We start from the raw sequence: 19,603 nt of genomic DNA on the forward strand, positions 1-19,603 counted from the left end.
GGTGGGACAAGAGATCCAGAGAGGGCTCCAATATCCCAGGAGAATAAAGATGAGACCACAGGAAGAGGAACCATGCTTGTTGAGGCCAGAACGGAGCAGTAAGAATCACTGGGCTCTTCAGTCTGCTTTCTTTCTGTAAGAGTTTGAGAATTAGGGGAAGTGGGGAGGTAAGCATAAAGGAGACCCGCGGGCCAAACGTGAATCAGAGCATCTCTCACCGACACTCTCTGAGGAGGGATGAGAGCGAAGTACTTGTTGCTGAAGTGATTGGCAAATAGATTGCAGCAAGGTTGGCCCCAACACCAAAAGATCATCTCCTGCAAAGACTGATTGAGAAACCACTCGTGGGGCATTAGAATGGATTTTCTTAGCTTGTCCGCTATCATGTTAGTTTTTCCCAGAACATGCGTCACAACTAGAAAACTGTCCGAAGAGGAGATCGTCATACTCTCGTGGCCTCTCTTCAAAGAGGATAAGACTGGGCTCCTACTTGTTTGTTGATGTACCAGACTACAGATGTTGTCAGTCTGAATTGCAATAGTTCCGAAGGGAAGAGCATTTTGAAAGGCATGCAATATTAATTGGACTGCTCTCCCCTCCAAGACACTGACATGCAACTTGGTATCTGAGGGGAACCACACGCCTGGGACAGTTCTTCCCAATAAATGCCCCCCCACCCCAATTGAAAAACATCCATGGTCATAGGGGATAGAAGGACAAAGGGTCTGCCTAGATGTAGATTATCAGATTGCATCCACCAACTGATGTCTCTTCTGCAAACTGTGGTGACCCTGACTGGACAGGATAGTTAATGGACCATTGTACAGCTAATGTCCACTGCAGAACCCGCATAAAAAAGCATGCCAAAGGGAGTAACACAATGGCTGCTGCCACAGAACCTAATGCTTACAGTACTGATCTTGCTGGAGGAGTTGAACAAGTAAGGAGAAAATGAACTTGAGACTAGAGTCCTTATTACAGCTATATGATGTTGGGTAAGGCTGCTATTTGTTTCACTGTGTCTAGATGAGCACTGATGAACCCCAGGCTCTACACTGGGTTTAAATTTGACATGGCATGATTTATAGTTATGCCTAAAGAGTTGCAAATCTGGAGTAAATAGTCTGTGGGATGTAGACGTAGATGCTTGGAGGGGGGAAGTAAGGAGCTAATAGTCTAGACATGGAAATACCTGGAATCCTTAAGAGTCTCAAGTGAGCCATCACCATTGCCATGCAACTGGTAAACACCCTGAGGAATGTTGTGAGTACAAAGGGCAGGGCTCTGAATGTAAAGTGATTGGCTCCCAGCTGAAAATGAAGATGTCTTCTGGATTGCCAGTCTACTTCGATGCAACAGTACGCATCCCAAAGATCTATAGAGCACATCCAATCGTCCTTGCAAAGAAAGGGCAGAATGGACTGGATCAAGATAATTCAGAACTTTGCTCTCTTTACAAACTGATTTAAATAGCTTGGAACCAAAATAGGCCTCAGATCCCCCTATTTTCTTTGGCATTAAAAAAACACAAGTTCAGAATCCTATCTGGTCTGGAAGGACCTTTTGGATGACTCTGTTTAGCAGCTTTAAAATCTCTTGTGCTGCTGACTTCCTCTGACTGGTTGGGATGTCAAGAAGCTTCTTCCTTTTGGTAGAAGGAAGAAGGGAAAATGGTATGCAAGAAAGTACAGTTTTGTACCTACCATAAATGTAGATGTCCGATAGATATGCAACTGCAGTCCTTACATATGGGTTGTCCTGCCTCAGGCAGCCCTCGGTCGGCCGGATTCCAAAGTCTGGGCCCGACGTCGGCTGATGTCGCCTCCTCCCCAGGACAACCCATATGTAAGGACTGCAGTTGCATTCTTGAAGGACATCCTCTGGAAATTATGCTTATCTTGCAAGAATCTTGTATTACATTTGCCCAGGCATCTGGATGCAAGGACAACTGGACTCCTGACTGCTTCCAGAGTTTGACAGGCAGCAGTGCTTCAAGAGTGTTGGAAAGGGTTATCTGAGAAAGAATATTGGAAGCCCTGATTTTGCAGACCTCCTCTACCTCTTGGGTGACATCTGCCACTGAAATTTCCCCATCTGCCTCTGGAGGAATGGTCACTGCATGGATCTTGGAAAGGATCCTGAGATTTGTGGAACCATATCTTCTTCCCACCTCTGATTTCTAGACAAGGTTTGCTGAAGCATAGAAAACTTGATTCCTACAGCAGAGTCTTTCCGTCTTTCTCACTGCTGGTCAGCATATCTGATGCCCAAACAGAGAAGTACCATCAAAGGGGGCATTAATAAAAGACATCTTAAAAGGTTCTGCAAAGTCACAAGGCAGGATCCAGGCATGTCTCCTTAAGTCAATATCGGCACCAGCTGCCCGTGAGGTGCCTTTAACTGTGTGACCGATCAATCACAATGAAGTATTGGACATGGATAAAAGAGTGTTCAACTGAGATGATGTTCTTCTGTCTTCAGGACTCAGTATTCGAAAGCTCCTTGATCAAATCTCTCTGAACAGAGTGAAATGTACCAGGTAATTTAGTGACCTCAAGGCAGAGGCTGTTGATACAAAAAATCCAACAAGAACGTAATTCAGCCACCAAGTTTATTAGAACAATCTGCACGACAGGCTCACCAAATTGGTGAGCCTGTCGTGCAGATTGTTCTAATAAACTTGGTGGCTGAATTACGTTCTTGTTGGATTTATCGTTTTAACCTCTTTTTTGTGATTCCTGTTGATACAAAAACTTGCTTTCCAAACTTGTCCAATGCTCTAGACTCCCTGTTAGGCCAATGGACAGTAGAGCATCTACTAGGAACCCTTTGCTCAAGTGGGCCTGTCGGCAGTGCAAAAAACTTGTTAGGTTTCTTTGGAATGGGTTCAATGGCGTCTGGCTCCTTTTCCAAGCATGACAGCCAACTAAATCATTAAGTTCATCCACCCGAGTGGGGTGGGGGGTAAACCAAGATGTAGACGGGCCAGAATCAAAAGCCTGCAAAACACCAATTCCTATGGTGAGGGATTTTGGGAAGACCAACCACCTTTCTGTTTCAAGATCTGTAAGGTAGCGCCAAAGTAAATTTCATCAGCTGGTGATCTGGGGGACCCCTCTCCATCAAAATCGGTATCCTCTGTGACAGCCTCCAAAAGGGGAGTTGATGTGTCTCCTTTTACATGTTCTCTTCCAATGAACTTCCTTTGTGGGATGTTCAGGTGACATCTCGAAGATATGAGAAGTTCCTCCACAGGAACTGGCTAGACACTTGCTGATCCTGGCTGTTCCTGTGGAATAGGCCTAGGCGAGTCAGAGCTAGGACCCAATGGGGGAAAGACTGTTGTAGATATGAGGGGGTGGTTGTTTGTGGACAGAAAAGGCCCTTTCTACCACCACAAAGACAGATGGATCAGAGGAAAAGTACAGTTGCGTACACTTACCATAAATGTAGATATTAGAGTGCATTCACTGTTGCAGTCATTACATTTGGGTTATCTGTTTGCAGGTAGCCCTCAGTTGGCCTGATTAACAAAGTCTCGAGTCCTGCGTCGGTTGCTGTCCCTTCTTCCATGACATCAGGTCATCAGGGGTATAAAACATGCAGCCGACGCCATTACGTCAGTTTTTCTTGCCCCAGATGTAAGGTGCCCCCCTAATGGGGAGCAATTAAATATAAAAGTACAATGATATACCTCCAACAAAAAAGCAAATACACCAAAAAGGCTTTTAAGCATAGTAAAGGAAAGTAGAGGTATAGCCAAAAGAAGTTAGGGGGCTGGAGGGAGGGTAACCAGGACTGCAACAGTGAATACACTCGAACATCTACATTTATGGTAAGTGTACGCAACTGTACTATGTTCTTCATGTTTCACTGTTGCAGTCATTACATTTGGGTAGATTCCCAAAGCTATGGTTGGGAGGAGAAATTTAGATAGCATTAGGACCAGCTATAAGGCCCTGCATGACTGCAGTGGCAAAGCCAGCTCTGGATTTAGAGAAAATTGGCAAATGATGATGCTTGGTGAAAGTATGCACAGAACTCCAGGTAGCAGCTTCTAGGAGGTCTCTGGTAGGGACACCTCGGAGAAATGCTGTAGAGGTAGATGCAGCCCTGGTGGAGTGAGGTCTGATCCCCAGGGGGATAGGTTTTCCATGGTGCTTAAAGCAGAAATGAATACAATAGACTATCCATTTAGAAATGGTTTGCTTTGAAATAACCTTCCCCACTGCCCCTGCAGCAAATGCCACCAGCAGCTGTTCAGATTTCCTTTGAGGTTTAGTCCTGTCTAAGTAGAATCTAAGTTGTCTGTGTACATCTAAGGAATGCTGTATCCATTTCCCCTTTGTTCTGTGGATTGGGAAAGAAGGTAGGCAAATTAATGGACTGATTAAGAGCCACACTGGATACCACCTTGGGCATGAAGGATGGATTGGTTCTGAGGGACATCCTGTCTGCATGAAAGATGATGAAAGGCTCCACTGCCATAAGGGCCTGTAATTCAGATACCCTTCTAGCTGAAGTGATTGCTAAAAGGAAAGCTGTTTTCCAAGAAAGAAATTTTAAGTCTGCAGTAGCAGCTGGCTTGAAAGGCGGTAGAGTGTGTTTCTCCAAAACAAAGTTAAGGTCACAGGCTGGGGTTGGAGCTCTCCCAGGTGGTCTCAAATTTTCGGCCCCTCTGAGGAACTGCTTGAGCAGTGGATGACAGAAGAGGGGATGTTCTGTGCTATAATGAGCCGAAATGGCTGAGGCATGGATTTTAATGGAGGAAAAAGACAGGCCCCTGTGAAGCATCTCAGTTAAGTATTGTAAAATCTGAGGTAAACTGGGTGCTGCTATGCTAATCCCTTGAGACTGGTTCCAAGCACAGAATCTTTTCCATTTTTCAGCATAAGATTTTCTAGTACTAGGCCTCTTGCCTCTAAAATGATATCCATCACAGGTTTACTGAAGGATGGTAGAGGAGAGATTATGTAATTAGCCAGGCTGCAAGGTTCAGTGTTAGAAGCTGAGGGTGCAGAATCTGGTTCTCCTGCTGAGACAACAGGGAAGGAGTCTGAGGCAGGTGCCATGGGGATAACCGTGACACACTGCGCAGCAGGGGGTACCAGTGTTGGCGTGGCCAGTCTGGAGCAATTAGAATCATCCTTGGTTTGTCCTGTTTGATTTTTAGTAGTACTTTGAAAAGCAGAGGCAGAGGGGGGGGGGGCATAGACTGATAGGTTTTTCCAGCTGAAGGACAGAGCATCCACTTTCCAGGCTTGCTTGTGGGGAGTCCTTGTGCAAAATTTGTCCAATTGGTAGTTCTGGGGAGAGGCAAACAGGTCTATAATCTGAGCTCCCCCATTTGCTTATCAACATGTTGAAAATCCTTGGTTCCAGTTTCCACTCATGTGGGTCCATGAGGTTTCTGTTTAGTCCGTCTGCCAGTGTATTTAATTTTCCTGGCAGGAACTGAGCTTGTAGGTGCACTTGGTAGCTCAAGGCTGTGTTCCACAATGCCATGGCTAGTCTGGAGAGGGGATAAAAATGTGTACCCCCCTGCTTGTTTATGTACCACATAAACAGTGGTGTTGTCTGTTTTTACCATAAGTTGTCCTGGAAGAATGTGGTCCTTGAAGGCTGTCAGAGCATTCTGTACAGCTAATATTTCTTTTTGATTGATATGCAGGTGCATTTGACTTGGGTTCCATTTGCCCTGAATGCACTTCCCTGCCAGGTGAACCCCCCCCCCATGCATAGTCTGATGCGTCTTTTAGGATTTGGGTGGCAGGAGGTGGTGTAAAAGGTAGTCCCTTGTTTTGGTGGCAGGCCTCTGCCCACCAAAGGAATTCTAGGTGTAGGCAAAGTATGATAGAAATCATTGCGTCTAGATCCTGAGAATGTTGACACCATAGTTTTTTTAGATACCACTGTAGTTTCCTCATATGCAGTCTTGCATATGGAATTAGAAGACGGCAGGAGGCCATGAACCCCAAAGGCTTGCAGTATTTGTCTTGCAGATAGCAGAGTTTTTGTGGCCACTTGTCTGAAATAGGTTGTCAAATTGATTTGTTTCTCTGGTGTGAGGTAAGCCATCTGGGAAACTGTATTCAAGCTTGCTCCCAAGAATATAATTTGTTGACAGGGTACCAGGTGTGATTTCTTTTCATTTATGGTGTACCCCAGACAAGTTAGAACCATTTGTACAAAGGCCAGATTCAAAAGTATGTCCTGGCTTTCTCCTGAATTAGACAATCGCCCAGGTATGGGTATATTTGAAAATTTCTTTGCCTGCAAAATGCAATAACTGGAGCTAGGCATTTTGTGAATACCCTGGGCGCAGTAGATAAGCCAAAGGGCAGTACAGAGAACTGATAGTGCGTGTAACCTGCTTTGAAGCGTACGTATCTTCTGCAAGATTCCCTGATTGGGATGTGCAGGTATGCTTCTTTTAAATCTAGTGTTGCCAACCAGGCATCTTTGCCTAGCATAGGAAGTAATTGGTGAAGAGTCAGCATCTTGAATTTTGGAATTTCCAAAAAGGTGTTTAGAGTAGACAGGTCCAGGATAAGACACCATGAATTGTCTTTTCTGGGTACCAGGAAAAGTCTCAAGTAGAAACCTTGTCCCTTTTCCTGTTCCGGTACCAGCTGAATAGCCCCCATGCTTGAGAGAAAGTACTTGTTTTTGGGCCTCTGCCCACTGATTTGCGGGTAGGTCCAGCCACCTGCTTGGTGTTGGCAACGTGTTGTAGTGAAATCTGTATCCCTGGGACACTATATTTAAAACCCATTTGTCCTGGGTAATGAGTTCCCAGTTCTTTGCATGAAGAGCAATCTTTCCCCCCAAAGGGGCAGTCAGTTGACAAGTGCTTGGAAATTTTAAATGGAAGTCATTGAGACAGTTTATCATAGGGGAGTGTCTTATTACTCCCAGATTTGGAAGTGGAGGCCCCCCCACTGCTTAGTCCTGTGTGTCCCCTGGGAATGAAACCTGGGGCTTTTGCTGTGTCTGGGTTTGGCTTGAGAAGACCTGGAAGGGCCTGGAAAGGACCAATTCTTTGAGGGCCAGTGCCTACTAAATCTAGGACGCTGAACTTGTAAGAAATCTTTAACAGTTTGCATAGATTTAGCTTTATCTTCCATCTTTTTAAGAACTTCCTCAGCCTTGTTGCCAAACAGACGGTCCTGATTTAAGGGAGCATCCAACAATTTAGCTTTAACATGATCAGGCAAGGATTGCTCCTTTAGCCAAGCGTGCCTTCTGAGCACAGACCCAGTAACAGCAGCCCTGCAAGAGGCCTCTAATGAATCAAAAGCACATTGCAAAGTATGTTTTTCAACTTCTTCAGCAGAATGCATTAAATCCTGTAATTCTTTATTTTCCACAGTCAGGAATCAACATCATTTTCAGTTTAAGCAATCCAATAACATGTTGCTGTTAATATGAAACTGGCAGTTTAAAGCCCTAATGGCCAAGGTTGCAGAAGTGTAAACCTTCTTACCTCATCTATCCAGCACCCTGGAGTCTCTATCAGAAGGGGTAGGATTTTTAGCAGTAGAAGTCTTAATGCCCTTGGGCCCCTGTGAAATAGTCTCTGGATCCACAATAGGATTTTTAAAAAGGAACTTGTGTGACTCAGGGACCCTGTAGTATCTGTCAGGTTTACTGGGAGCAGGAGGCAAGGAATCAGGGGCCAAACTAGATTCTGAAAAAGCATCAACCATGTCTAGTACAGGAGGAACAGCTAAAGGCCTATGCTGAGGTAGGAGTAAGAAATCTCTAAGCCTCTTTTTTGAATCGGAAAAATCCTGGCTTTCCCAGTGGAAATGCTCCCTTAGAGTATGCAAGGTTTCTCCAAAATAAAAGTCCTCTGGAGGGAAAGAAGAGGGAATGGAGTCCTCTGCATCAGAATCCTCATAAGTAGATAAGGGCAAATCCAGGTCATCAGAAGAAAAAGAAAAAAAACAGAATCCTGGTCAGAAGATTCATAAACAACTTCAGTCCTAGGCCTCTTAGAAAGGGGAGGGGGGGTTGGCTACCCCTGATTAGAGTTATTAAATCTTCAGCCATTCTTATTTGTTTTTTAGGCATAGAGGCCTGAGCATGTGGCCTGGGCGTCTTTTTTTAGGCATGGTTCGAGATTTAGGCCTAAGTGAAGAAGGAGGCGTCTGTTTAATATGCAAGTCCGTAGGCCTGAATACACCCTCAGACGCCGGTGCCTGCACAGCGGCTCCGGACCCATCCAAGGTAGAGACATCCGCGGGTTCCATAGTTGAAGCATCTAGTGGCATACTGGACTCCAAATGGGTCTCAGTAGAGGCCTGCGAATCAGAAGTAGCAGGTATCAGGGGCTGCGAAAGCACCTCACTGAGTACCGGCGAACTGGCGACTGGCTTAGGAGAAGCATCGTCGGCAGTTTTGGACCTCGGCGGCCTGTCTCTGTCTTTATCTTTGCATTTTTTCATAATCCCGGTAGTCGGATGGCTAACCGACAACATTTCTGGATAATTAAACAGAGAACCGGAATATTTAGAGGCGAAAATATGCCGACGACGGATAGTGCGCTGATTAAATAAAGCACAAAACCGACAGCAAGGTATATCGTGGTCAGGGCCTAGGCAAAGAATACAGTATGAATGAAAATCTTTATGAGGTATTTGCTTTCCACAAGTAATGCAATTATTAACTTTTACTGACATCGGTAAGGAACAAGAAAAAGTTTCCCCAACAGGGTACTCAACTTTGTTTGAAGACTTCAGTTCAGAAACTCTAAAAAGTACAGTTTTGTACCTACCATAAATGTAGATGTTCGAAGATCCACATTGCTGCAGTCCTAACACTTGGGTAGTCCGCTGTCCCAGTCGGCCCGAATACCAAAGTATAAGGCTGACGTCGGACAAGGCGCATTTGTCTGACATCAGGACGTCAGGGTACAAATGCGCATGACCGACGTCATATCCTCAGTCTTTTCTTGCCCCAGATGTCAGAAGACCCTAAAAAGATAAGGCCAAACACTCCTGTACCTAATATATGTACAATATATACAAATTTACAAAAATAGAACCCCACCCACACAACCACCCCTAAACACAGAGGGAAGGAGGGAGGTAAATTGGACTGCAGCAATGTGGATCTTGAACATCTACATTTATGGTAGGTACAAAACTGTACTATGTTCTTCATCTCACATTGCTGCAGTCCTAACACTTGGGTAGAATCCCAAAGCAGAGGTAAGGGAGGATGGCTAAACTATAATGAAGCAGGAGCTGCCAAAATGCCCTGCAACACAGCAGTGGCAAAACCAGCCCTGGATTTAGAATAGAGAGGAAGGTGGTAATGTTTGGAGAAAGTATGCACTGAACTCCAAGTAGCTGCCTCCAAAATATCCTTAGTTGCCACCCCCCTTAGAAATGCTGTAGAAGTGGCAGTAGCCCTCGTGGAATGAGGCCTAATCCCAGCTGGAATCTCCTTGCCATGATGGGAATAACAGAATGCAATGCAAAATCCAATCCACTTAGATATAGTTTGTTTTGACACAGGCTTGCCCTGGGAACTCAAAGCAAAAGAAACAAACAACTGCTGAGACTGCCTAAAATCCCTAGTCCTGCTTAAATAATAACGCAACTGCCTGTGTACATCTAAAGTGTGCAAAATCTTTTCCCCCTTATTTTGGGGATCTGCATAAAAAGTAGGCAAATGAATAGTTTGGTTTAAAGCCACACTAGAAACCACCTTAGGCATAAAGGAAGGATTACTACGTAATGATACCCTATCCTTATGGAAAATCAAGAAAGGCTCAACCGCCATAAGTGTCTGCAATTCAGAAACCCTTCTTGCAGAGGTAATTGCCAATAAAAAAGCAGTCTTCCATGACAAATATTTCAACTCAGCAGTAGCTGCAGGCTCAAAAGGTTGTAGAGTGAGTTTCTCCAACACAAAATTGAGATCCCAAGCAGGAGTAGGAGCTCTTCGTGGGGGTCTTATATTCTTTGCCCCTCTAAGAAATTGCTTGAACAAAGGATGAGAAAACAATGGTGGGTCACAATCATAGTGAGCTGAAATTGCTGCAGCATGAATCTTAATGGAAGAAAAAGACAAACCTTTGTCCAATAACTCAGTAAGATATTGAAGAGCCACACTCAAATTAGGCTCAGAAACATCCAAATCCTTTGCTGCACTCCAAAATAAAAATCTCTTCCATTTTTCTGCATACACTTTACGTGTACTAGGTCTTCTGGCTTCCATAATCACATTCAAAACTTGTTGAGGAAGTTGAGACCTGCTGTGGTTCAAAACAGAATATGCCAGGCTGTTAGATGAAGAGAGTGAAGCTTGACATTGAGGAGATGACCGTCCCTCTGAGACAAAGGTGTGGAATTAAAGGTAAAGGCCATGGAGGCTTCCTTACCAGATTCCTCAGTAATGGGTACCAGTGTTGCGAGGCCAATCTGGAGCTATCAAAATCATCCTTGGCTTGTCTTGTCTGACCTTTAGGAGTACCTTTGGGAGGAGAGGCAGAGGTGGAAAGGCATACACATGAAGATTTTCCCAACTGAGCGAAAGAGCATCCACTTTCCAAGCTGTGTGATGAAACCGTTTAAGTGCAAAACTTTGGCAGCTGGTGGTTTAGTGGAGAAGCGAACAGATCTATGTCTGGAGTTCCCCAGGACACTGTCAATTGTCGAAAAACATGAAGATCCAGTTTCCACTCGTGGGGATCCATGATTTGCCTGCTTAACACATCTGCTAAGGAGTTCTGTGCTCCTGGCAGAAACCTTGCCTGTAGATTTAGCTGCAAGCTGAGCGCAGTCTCCCACAAAATCATTGCTTGCCTGCATAGAGGATAAGAATGTGTTCCCCTTGCTTGTTGATGTACCACATGACAGTTGTGTTGTCTGTTAGAATCAACACCTGCCCTGGAAGAAGTAACTCCTTGAAAGCCATTAATGCAAACTGGACTGCTAACATCTCCTTCATGTTGATATGTAGATGCTGTAGTCTGGCAGGCCACTTGTCTTGTATCCACTTTCCATTCAGATGAGCTCCCCAAGCTATGTCTGAGGCATCTGTCGTTAGAATCTGACTCGCCTCTGGCGGGTCACAGAGAGTCCCTTGTTTAGGTGACATTCCTGAGCCCACCACAAAAATTCCTTTTGAATGCAAGGTATTATTGGAATGACAGTGTCCAAATCCTGGCAGTGCTGTGTCCATACATTTTTAGATACCATTGCAGCTTCCTCATATGCAGTTTGGCATTGGGAAGCACCAGAATACAAGATGCCATGAACCCTAATGCTTGAAGGACTGTCCTTGCAGTCAGCACGGACTGATGAGATAGTTGATGGAAATAAAGGGATAGACTCTTTTGTTTGTCCGGGGTTAAAAAGGCCATCTGGGCTGCTGTATTCAGTCTCACACCCAGAAAGCACATGTCTTGAGAGGGTACTAGACTGGACTTTATTTCGTTCACAGAATACCCCAGGCATCTTAGCACTGCTATCACATATTCCAGATGCTGAAGAATCTCGTCCTTTTCTTGAGCCAGAATCAGACAGTCGTCCAAGTAAGGATAGATTTGTACTCCTTTTAGCCTGAAAAAAAGCTACAACTGGAGCCAGAACTTTTGTGAATACTCTGGGCGCAGTAGATAAGCCAAAGGGCAATGCAGAGAACTGATAATGTGAATTTCCAGCTCGGAAATGCAGATACTTCCTGCAACTGAGTCTGATAGGAACATGAAGGTAAGCCTCCTTGAGATCTAAAGTTACCATCCAGTGATCTTTGCCCAGCAGAGGTAAAAGCTGTTGTAACGTCAACATTTTGAACTTGGGAATGTCCAAATAAGTGTTGAGGATAGACAAATCCAAAATTGGTCTCCACGTGTTCCCCTTTTTTGGTACTAGGAACAGGCGAGAATAAAATCCTAGGCCCCTTTCTGGCACAGGAACCGGCTGAATGGCCCCTATCTGGAGCAACAGAGAAATTTGCTTGTGAGCCTCTTTTCTTTGTATAGGAGGAATGTCTGGCATGCCTTTGAAAGGAGGCAAGGTATGGAAATAAAACCTGTAACCGTGGTGAGCGATATCCAAAACCCATCTGTCTTGGGTAATAACACTCCAATTTTCTTTGAAAAGTGCCAGCCTTCCTCCCAAAGGTGCTGCCAGGCGAGAAGGCTCTGGCAGCTGAAAAGGCAAGTCATTGGGTCTGCTTACGAAAGGACTGACCCCTGCCCTCACCAGAAGACTGGGCAGGCGAACTGCCTGTTCTAGGCCTAAAGAACCTTGAGCTCTGCCCCTACCACGTCTAGATCTACCCCTAGACTGAGAATCATAAGAAGGATAAGTCCACCCCTTAGTAGGCCAATTTCTACTAAACTTTGGAGGCTGAACCTGCAAAAATCTTTAACAGTCTGCATAGACTTAGCCTTGTCCTCCATTTTCTTTAAAACTGCTTCCACAGGCGCACCAAATAACACATCAGATTGTAAAGGAGCATCTAAAATCCTTGTCTTTACATGTTCAGCTAAATTCTGATCCCTCAGCCAGGCGTGCCTGCGAAGAACAGAACCAGTGGCTGCCACCCTCGAAGAGGCCTGTACAGCATCAAAACCACATTGCAAGGAATGCTTACCCACCTGTTCAGAAACATGAACCAAATCCTGCAACTCTTTACACTCAATACCTTCCGCCAGAGCATCTACCTTAGACTTCAATTGTGAAAGGAGATAATTCTGGTATTTCAGCATGTGAAACTGACAATTCAAAGCCCTCATGGCTAAAGTGGAAGAAGTATACACCTTTTTCCCCCATCTATCCAAAGCCCTTGCCTCTTTATCAGAAGGAACAGGATTTTTAACAACAGAAGCCTTAACACCTTTAGGGCCCTGAGAAACAGTTTCTGGGTCTGCCCTAGGACTCTTAAAAAGATACTTATGAGCTTCAGGCACCCTATAATACCTGTCCGGTTTGACTGGGGCAGGAGGCAAAGAATCAGGGTTCAGGGAAGCCTCTGCAAAAACATCCTCTACCACATCCAGAACAGGAGGTATAGCTAAAGGCCTATGCTGGGGTAGAAACAAAAATTCCCTAAGCCTTTTCCTAGAATCAGAGAAATCTTGACCTCCCCATTTAAAATGCTCCCTCATGGAATGAAGAGTCTCTGAAAAAGAAAAATCCTCAGGAGGAGAAGCCGAAGGTGTAGAGTCATCTACATCAGAATCAGAATAAGGAGGATACTCCTGCAAGTCTTCAGCCGAAGACTCAGAAGCCTCCGAACACTGCTCAAAACTCTCAAGCTCAGGTTCCACCCTAGGCCTCTTATCAGGGGGGGGTAAAGAACCTCTAATCATAGTAATCAAATCTTCTGCCATTTTAAGCATATGTTTCTTAGGCAGAGACCCTGAAGAACTAGGGAGACCCCACTGAAGTTAACCCTGGCGGCCTCTAGAAGCCTTGGAAACAGAAGGGGAGGGCCTAACCACCTTAGGAAGGGAGGGGAGAACAGCTACCTGAGAAGCCCCTTCAGCCTGGCCTACCTCCTGAGAGGACACATCCTGTAACAGTAAAGTCTCTCCCTGAGAATCCAAAGGAACTTCAGGTAGAACCACCGGCTCCACCGAGCCCTCTAAAGAACCGACGTCCGGGACAGGCGGTTCTTCCACCTAAACTTGCTGCTTTGTCTTTGCGCTTTTAGGCGAAGCGGGCGGAGCATCCGACGGCATGTTGTAATTACAACGCTTCCCAAAAACTAACCTGGCACAATCTAATCTTCTCTTGATAGTGCGTTTGTTAAATCTAGCACAAGAGCGACAGCCAACAACGTCGTGCTCAGGCCCTAAGCAAGGTATAAACAATGTATGGTAATCTCTATGAGGTATCTGTTTCCCACAAGAAATACAGTTATTCACTTTTTCTGACATCCGGTTAAATACTGAGGCAAGAAAAACCAAAATATTCTAACGGGTACTTAGCCAACTTTGATTCGGTCTGAAACTCCGACTTCAGAAAATTTCAGAACGCCAACCTGCACTCGCAATACTGCTTCTGCATCGGACCATGCGGCAAAAAAGACTGAGGATATGACGTCGGTCATGCGCATTTGTACCCTGACGTCCTGATGTCAGACAAATGCGCCTTGACCGACGTCAGCCTTATACTTTGGTATTCGGGCCGACTGGGACAGCGGACTACCCAAGTGTTAGGACTGCAGCAATGTGAGATGAAGAACATCGAAAATTTCAGGAGTCGGCAGACCGGCACTTGCTAACCGCTTCTGTTTCAGGCACCGCACGACAAGAAAGACTGATGTAATGGCGTCAGCTGCATATTTTATACCCCTGACGACTGGACATCATGGAAGGGACAGCAACCAATGCAGGACCCAAGACTTTGTTAATCAGGCCGACTGAGGGCTACCTGCAAGCAGATAACCCAAATGTAATGACTGCAACATTGAAACACTAAGAACATCTCCAACCTGCCTCCTTGGAGCCAAAAATCCTGATGAAGACAGACCCGGATCCAAGCCTCAGATCCAAACTGTCGAAGGCCAAGGTTCTGAGAGGAAGGGAGGGCTCTGACAAAATTGGAGCCGAGCTCATCTACTCTGATCTGATGCCACCACTTTGGCTCTGAGACTCATTCTGATCCTACGGCATCAGGGCAGAACATTTCAAGGAAATAGTCTGAGTGGAAGAAGAAGCCTTCCTCAGATCAGACATCAGACTCCTTGGGGATCTCGGATCCTGGGACTCTGAACCCACTGGGTGCATTAGACAAGGAGAAAATATGGCTGCAGAAGTTGTAAGCATACTCACGGATCCAGCAGTGGACAGAGCTGGCAAGACCCCCATCTGAATCTGTGCTCTAAAAGTTTCACATCATTCTATCCACGTCTGCTTCCGACAAGCTACTGGATGACTTAGAGGAGGAAGTGGAATGAGTCCTGCAGTTCTTCTTGGGTGTCTGAAACAACCTTGAAGACAGGGTCGGAAAAATGGTCTTTATAGTACACTCCAGTGTAATGCTCCTGTAGATAGTACCCTGTTTAGGATCAGATGCTCTAAGATCTGAAGGTACAGAGAAAGTGCTTATTGTAATCACTGCAGAAGGTGATCTTGATTCCGAAGGCTTCGTATTCAAAGGCATTGGATCCAAAGTTGTTCTGGACTTTGAGAGAGGCTCCGAAGAAGACCTGGGGGACTTCGAAGGAGGGTGCTTCCTATGCTCTGGGGGAGCAGAGTTATAGTGTTTAGAGGGGGGTTGAAACCCTGAAGTAGTAGCCGGTAAAAGTCTCAATACAAGTTTATTGTGATAATCCACTAAGGCTGGGATTACATGTCGCACAAATCTTATAACTGGTGTCCAAATGATTGGCCCCTAAACAATATAAGCACTCCTTGTGGCCATCCGAATTACAGATTTTATACCCACAAGAAGTGCACTTCTTAAACCCTATGGGTTTCTCTGACATGGTGACAGAGAAAACACCACAGCAATAACTGGAACAAGACAATAACAGCAAGGAAAAATAGTAATTTTTTTTTAAACAAAAACTAACAGCAGAGAAAGTTCAAAATACCAGCAACAGTAATAGCAAAATATAAGGATAGAAACAGAATACCAACAATACTAAAGGAGAATACTATTTGAAATAGTAGAAAGGAATGCACCGAACGCCAGTGATGACTTGACAAAAAAGGAAGGGAGGAAATTTAATTACAAAAATGTTCAAGACAAATTTTTAAAACAAAAATGTTACTACTACTCATCACCCCCCTCCCCACCAAGATCGCTCGAGAGCGAAGGAAGACTTGGTCTGTTCGCAAAGGTGGTAAACTCGATTTAGGGCTTTGGTGATGCAGCAGACCATTACAGGTACAGGAAGAAGCTGAAGAGCTGGATCCTAATTCTGAAATTAAATGACAGTCTGATCGGAGGATCAGATCTGAACCCATACATTGGGGATCAAACAGAGCTCCTCATTAGCACTCTTCAAGAAAAATCTTGATGATTGGATGGGTAACAGGAAATTCACCCTGGGGATCACTTCTGTGGTTCTGCTCGACAGGGGCACAGGAAAATAATTTTCTTGGGTGGCGAAAGCCAGGGTACATTTTTGGCTAGGCTTGTATAGGCCCCTAGGGCCAACAGCCTAGTACCTACCTATGAACCTATGAAGAATGAAAAGGAAATCATCCAATAAAACTGTTTACTTTAGCATCTTTATCGTACACAGCACTCACTAAAAATACCATACTATGTGACATGCAATTTATATAAAAAGTTTTGTACAAATTCTGTTACAAATTGTTTTATGAGTTACTTTTCCACTCCTTCTCCCTCCTCTTTTTTTTCCATTTAAAGTCCTTCCAAATATTAATGGCATGAAGTGGTGCATATACCTATCAGTCCCCCAATAAGTTGAACAAAGTCAACGCAAAATCCAATCTTTCTCAGCCACTTTTTCTTGTAAAGTCATATTTCACAAATGTATTTGAAGCTTTATAGTCTCACATTTAGTCACTAATTTCAGTGTTTCTGGTCTTCCTCCAGTTCATCTCCCTCTCCCAACCCTAGACTCTGGTTAAAGTCAAAGGTACTCCCGATTTCTAGTCAACTCTTGTGCCTTTTTTCTGTCTCTCAGGCATTTTTATTTTGGAACACTGAAAAAAGGTTTTACTAGCAAAGTCTCTCTAGAAGTCTAATAATCAGAAGAATGAGAAGCAGACCCCCCTTCTGTTTGATGGCTCATCTCTTGTGGACAAACTTTTGTATTTTCTCCTTAGCCTACTCTGCATCAAAAAATTACTTTGATCCTTCAGGAAAAAAATATTCTGAAGACAGCCACATACAGCAGCTTGAATTTCATACCTGCATCTTGACATTCCCTGATTGCTGGAATAAAGTTGGTGTATTAGTGAATAATCATTTTTCACAAACACTGTCTCCAATTTTTAATACTTTGCCTTTCTGCCACAGTTCTGTCAGGATCAACTCTTTATGCTGGTATGATTACATCTTAACTAATACAGGTCTTGGCTGCTTTCTCATGGCCAAATTTGGAGAATACACATGATATACTCTTTCAATTAAATCTTGCTGTGGAATACCACTCCAGTTACTTTTTAGTGCTTTCATAAAATTAACACAATCGCTTCCTTCCAGTTTCTTGTACAGCAGAATATCTCAGGATTTCTCTGAGTGCTCTATCCTTTAACTGTACCATTTTTTTTTTAAACAGATGATCTTGAGCCGCCTCATACTCATCCAGACTTTTCTGCATTTCGATCTCTGATTTTTGCTGTTTTATGAGTTCCTCTGAATAGGTGCTTAAAGCTTCTTTCATTTTTTTCCAACCTTTTGTTATTAGAGTTGATAAACACCTTCAATGTTTCATTTATTTTTGTTAACTCTGAGCACATCCGACTTATTTTTTCCTCTAAATGACTGGAAGGCATCTCTTGTACTAAAGCTGGAGCTAGAAGTACTTTTTGTTTTGCTGAACTGCTGCAGAATTCTACCCAGACAGTATCTTCTCTTCACCTTTTCTGGCTGCTCTTCTTTCAAGTTTACTAAATTTCTTCTTTGCTGGAATTGAGGCAGTGTACTTACTAGTCAGTAAATGAACTTTACTCAGTCTGACAATTTCACTGACTGTTTATCACTTTGTTTTCACATCGGGAGAGCTGAAGTTAAGCTGTTCATAGGGAAGTACTAGGCTAGCTGCCCTTCCAGGCCATTTTAAGTCTAGTCAATTTTTCTTTTTGTGCACAAAACAACCTATCATATTTGTTTATAGATTGGCTTTACCCATTCCATGCTGAACAACGACATATTACTCCCTAATGAGAATAAATGGAATCATACCATGATAATTTAAGGGGGCCCATGTATAGGATAAAGCATTTAGGAGCTCTGCCTCTACTCTTCAGTCATACAGGGAACAGTCTTGCGGTGTATTTTCTGTTTCCCATCCACAAATCTGCACTGTGCTTGAATCATATGCACAGGGATTAACTTTGTTTTATGTGGATGGGAAGTCTGTTCCAAAGCAGCTGCATCCTCAGAGATACATCTGTTCCTCCAAAACATTATGCTGAGGTTGCAGAACAGGCTTAGATCCCTAGACGGAGTATTTCTGATGCCACTGGTGATCAGTGTGCAGGCATCATGGATTAAGAAGACAAATCTTGTCCTTTTGTTGCAAGCCCTCTGGTGTTCCCAGGATGCAGGTTTATCAATGCAGCCTTTCTTGTCATATATATAAAAAAAAAAAAAAACACTTGCCCTTTACCTCTGCAGCAAACAAGGTGCACACATGATGCACAATATGCGTATGTTGAATACAGAGCAACAGGCTTAATATGCTGTGCCCCAAAAGAAAGCAGTATAAAAAGCAAAGTAAAATTCAGAAGCAAGATTCTACAACCAAGCAGTACTGCAGTTTTTGTTCAAATTGCATGCTGCTGACAAATGTTGCAAGTGTTAGAAAAAAGGGTAGATACTCAATGTAAAAAAATATTTTAATGCATCTCTTGATTTACAAGAAAACCATCCTTGATAGTCAACTGTAAAGTTCATTTTCTCCATCAATCAAAATTCATCACTTTTATCTCAGATACTCCTAGTCTCAGGTGTGTACGTGCCTACTAGAACAGTGCACACTGCAATAATGAATACAGACTAAGCGTGCTAATCCCATGAGCTACAGTTTGCTCACAATTAATACTGGACACATTGCTACAGTGCATGAAACAAAGATAGGACACCTATAATGCAATGCTAACAAGTAATACACAAGTTACATTAGAAATAAAATGATTCAAATCTACATTAATGGTATAAAGCAAAGTTAGTTTAGTTTCTGTATGACTATACAGTTGGTAGACTGAAGAGAGTCAGTTGGCCAGCCATGCTCTGGGTGACAAAGGAGCCAAACTCAAGGCTGTCTGCAGTATATACAAGAAACAGACAATATTACAATGAAAAGTTTATAGTAAATGAAAGAAGCAATGCAAATACAATATTTAAACAGAACTGTAAAATCAATTTAGAAAAAAGTACCATGTTTTGTATGGATACATTAAATACAAAAACTTAGTTTACAACGCAAACATTTCTGTATGTGTTCACTAACACTTTCACATTATGAATACCTGTGGCCACTGCTGCTCATTTATTTCAGCTTTTACATGGTTCTTTGTTATTTCTTGAATACCATCACAATGCTATAATTAACACATCTGACAGAATTGCATTTTCTTTTTTTTTTTACAAATCAATCTTGCCATAGAATTCCTCAATGACAATGACTACTGAATTTTATTCTCATGAAAATTAAAATGTACCTTGTCAAGTGCTTCCTGAAGAATGCCCTCTGCATCCTCCCACTTGCCCTGAGCCATGTAACAGGCTGCCTGCCCATTCAGCAGAAGAAGAGTGGTTGAGTACTTATCGGACATTTCCTGGAAAATGTAATATGCCTCCTGCAGCTTCTCACCTCCCTGAAAAGCATTTGTATTGCACAAAAACAAGGTCACCACATCTAATAATCCGACATTTAACCTAAGAACACACCACAGCAGAGCATGCATTTAGAACACTAGGCCAAGTGCTAC

The 19,603-nt window shown here is 43.6% G+C and overlaps 1 protein-coding gene across 1 annotated transcript in view; it reads right to left on the reverse strand.

Annotated features, from left to right (window-relative positions):
- The window catches only part of COPE (COPI coat complex subunit epsilon), a 515,037-nt gene that overhangs the window by 287,586 nt on the left and 207,848 nt on the right, over positions 1-19,603 (reverse strand). The window contains exon 7 of the mRNA XM_044053853.1: positions 19,334-19,489. Within this exon, the coding sequence (XP_043909788.1) occupies positions 19,334-19,489 (156 nt within the window). The remainder of the gene's footprint in view (positions 1-19,333; positions 19,490-19,603) is intronic.

The sequence above is a fragment of the Protopterus annectens genome, chromosome 13.part0 (assembly GCF_019279795.1).
Source record: "Protopterus annectens isolate FY-2018-M chromosome 13.part0, PAN1.0, whole genome shotgun sequence".
Lineage (NCBI taxonomy): Eukaryota > Metazoa > Chordata > Ceratodontiformes > Protopteridae > Protopterus > Protopterus annectens.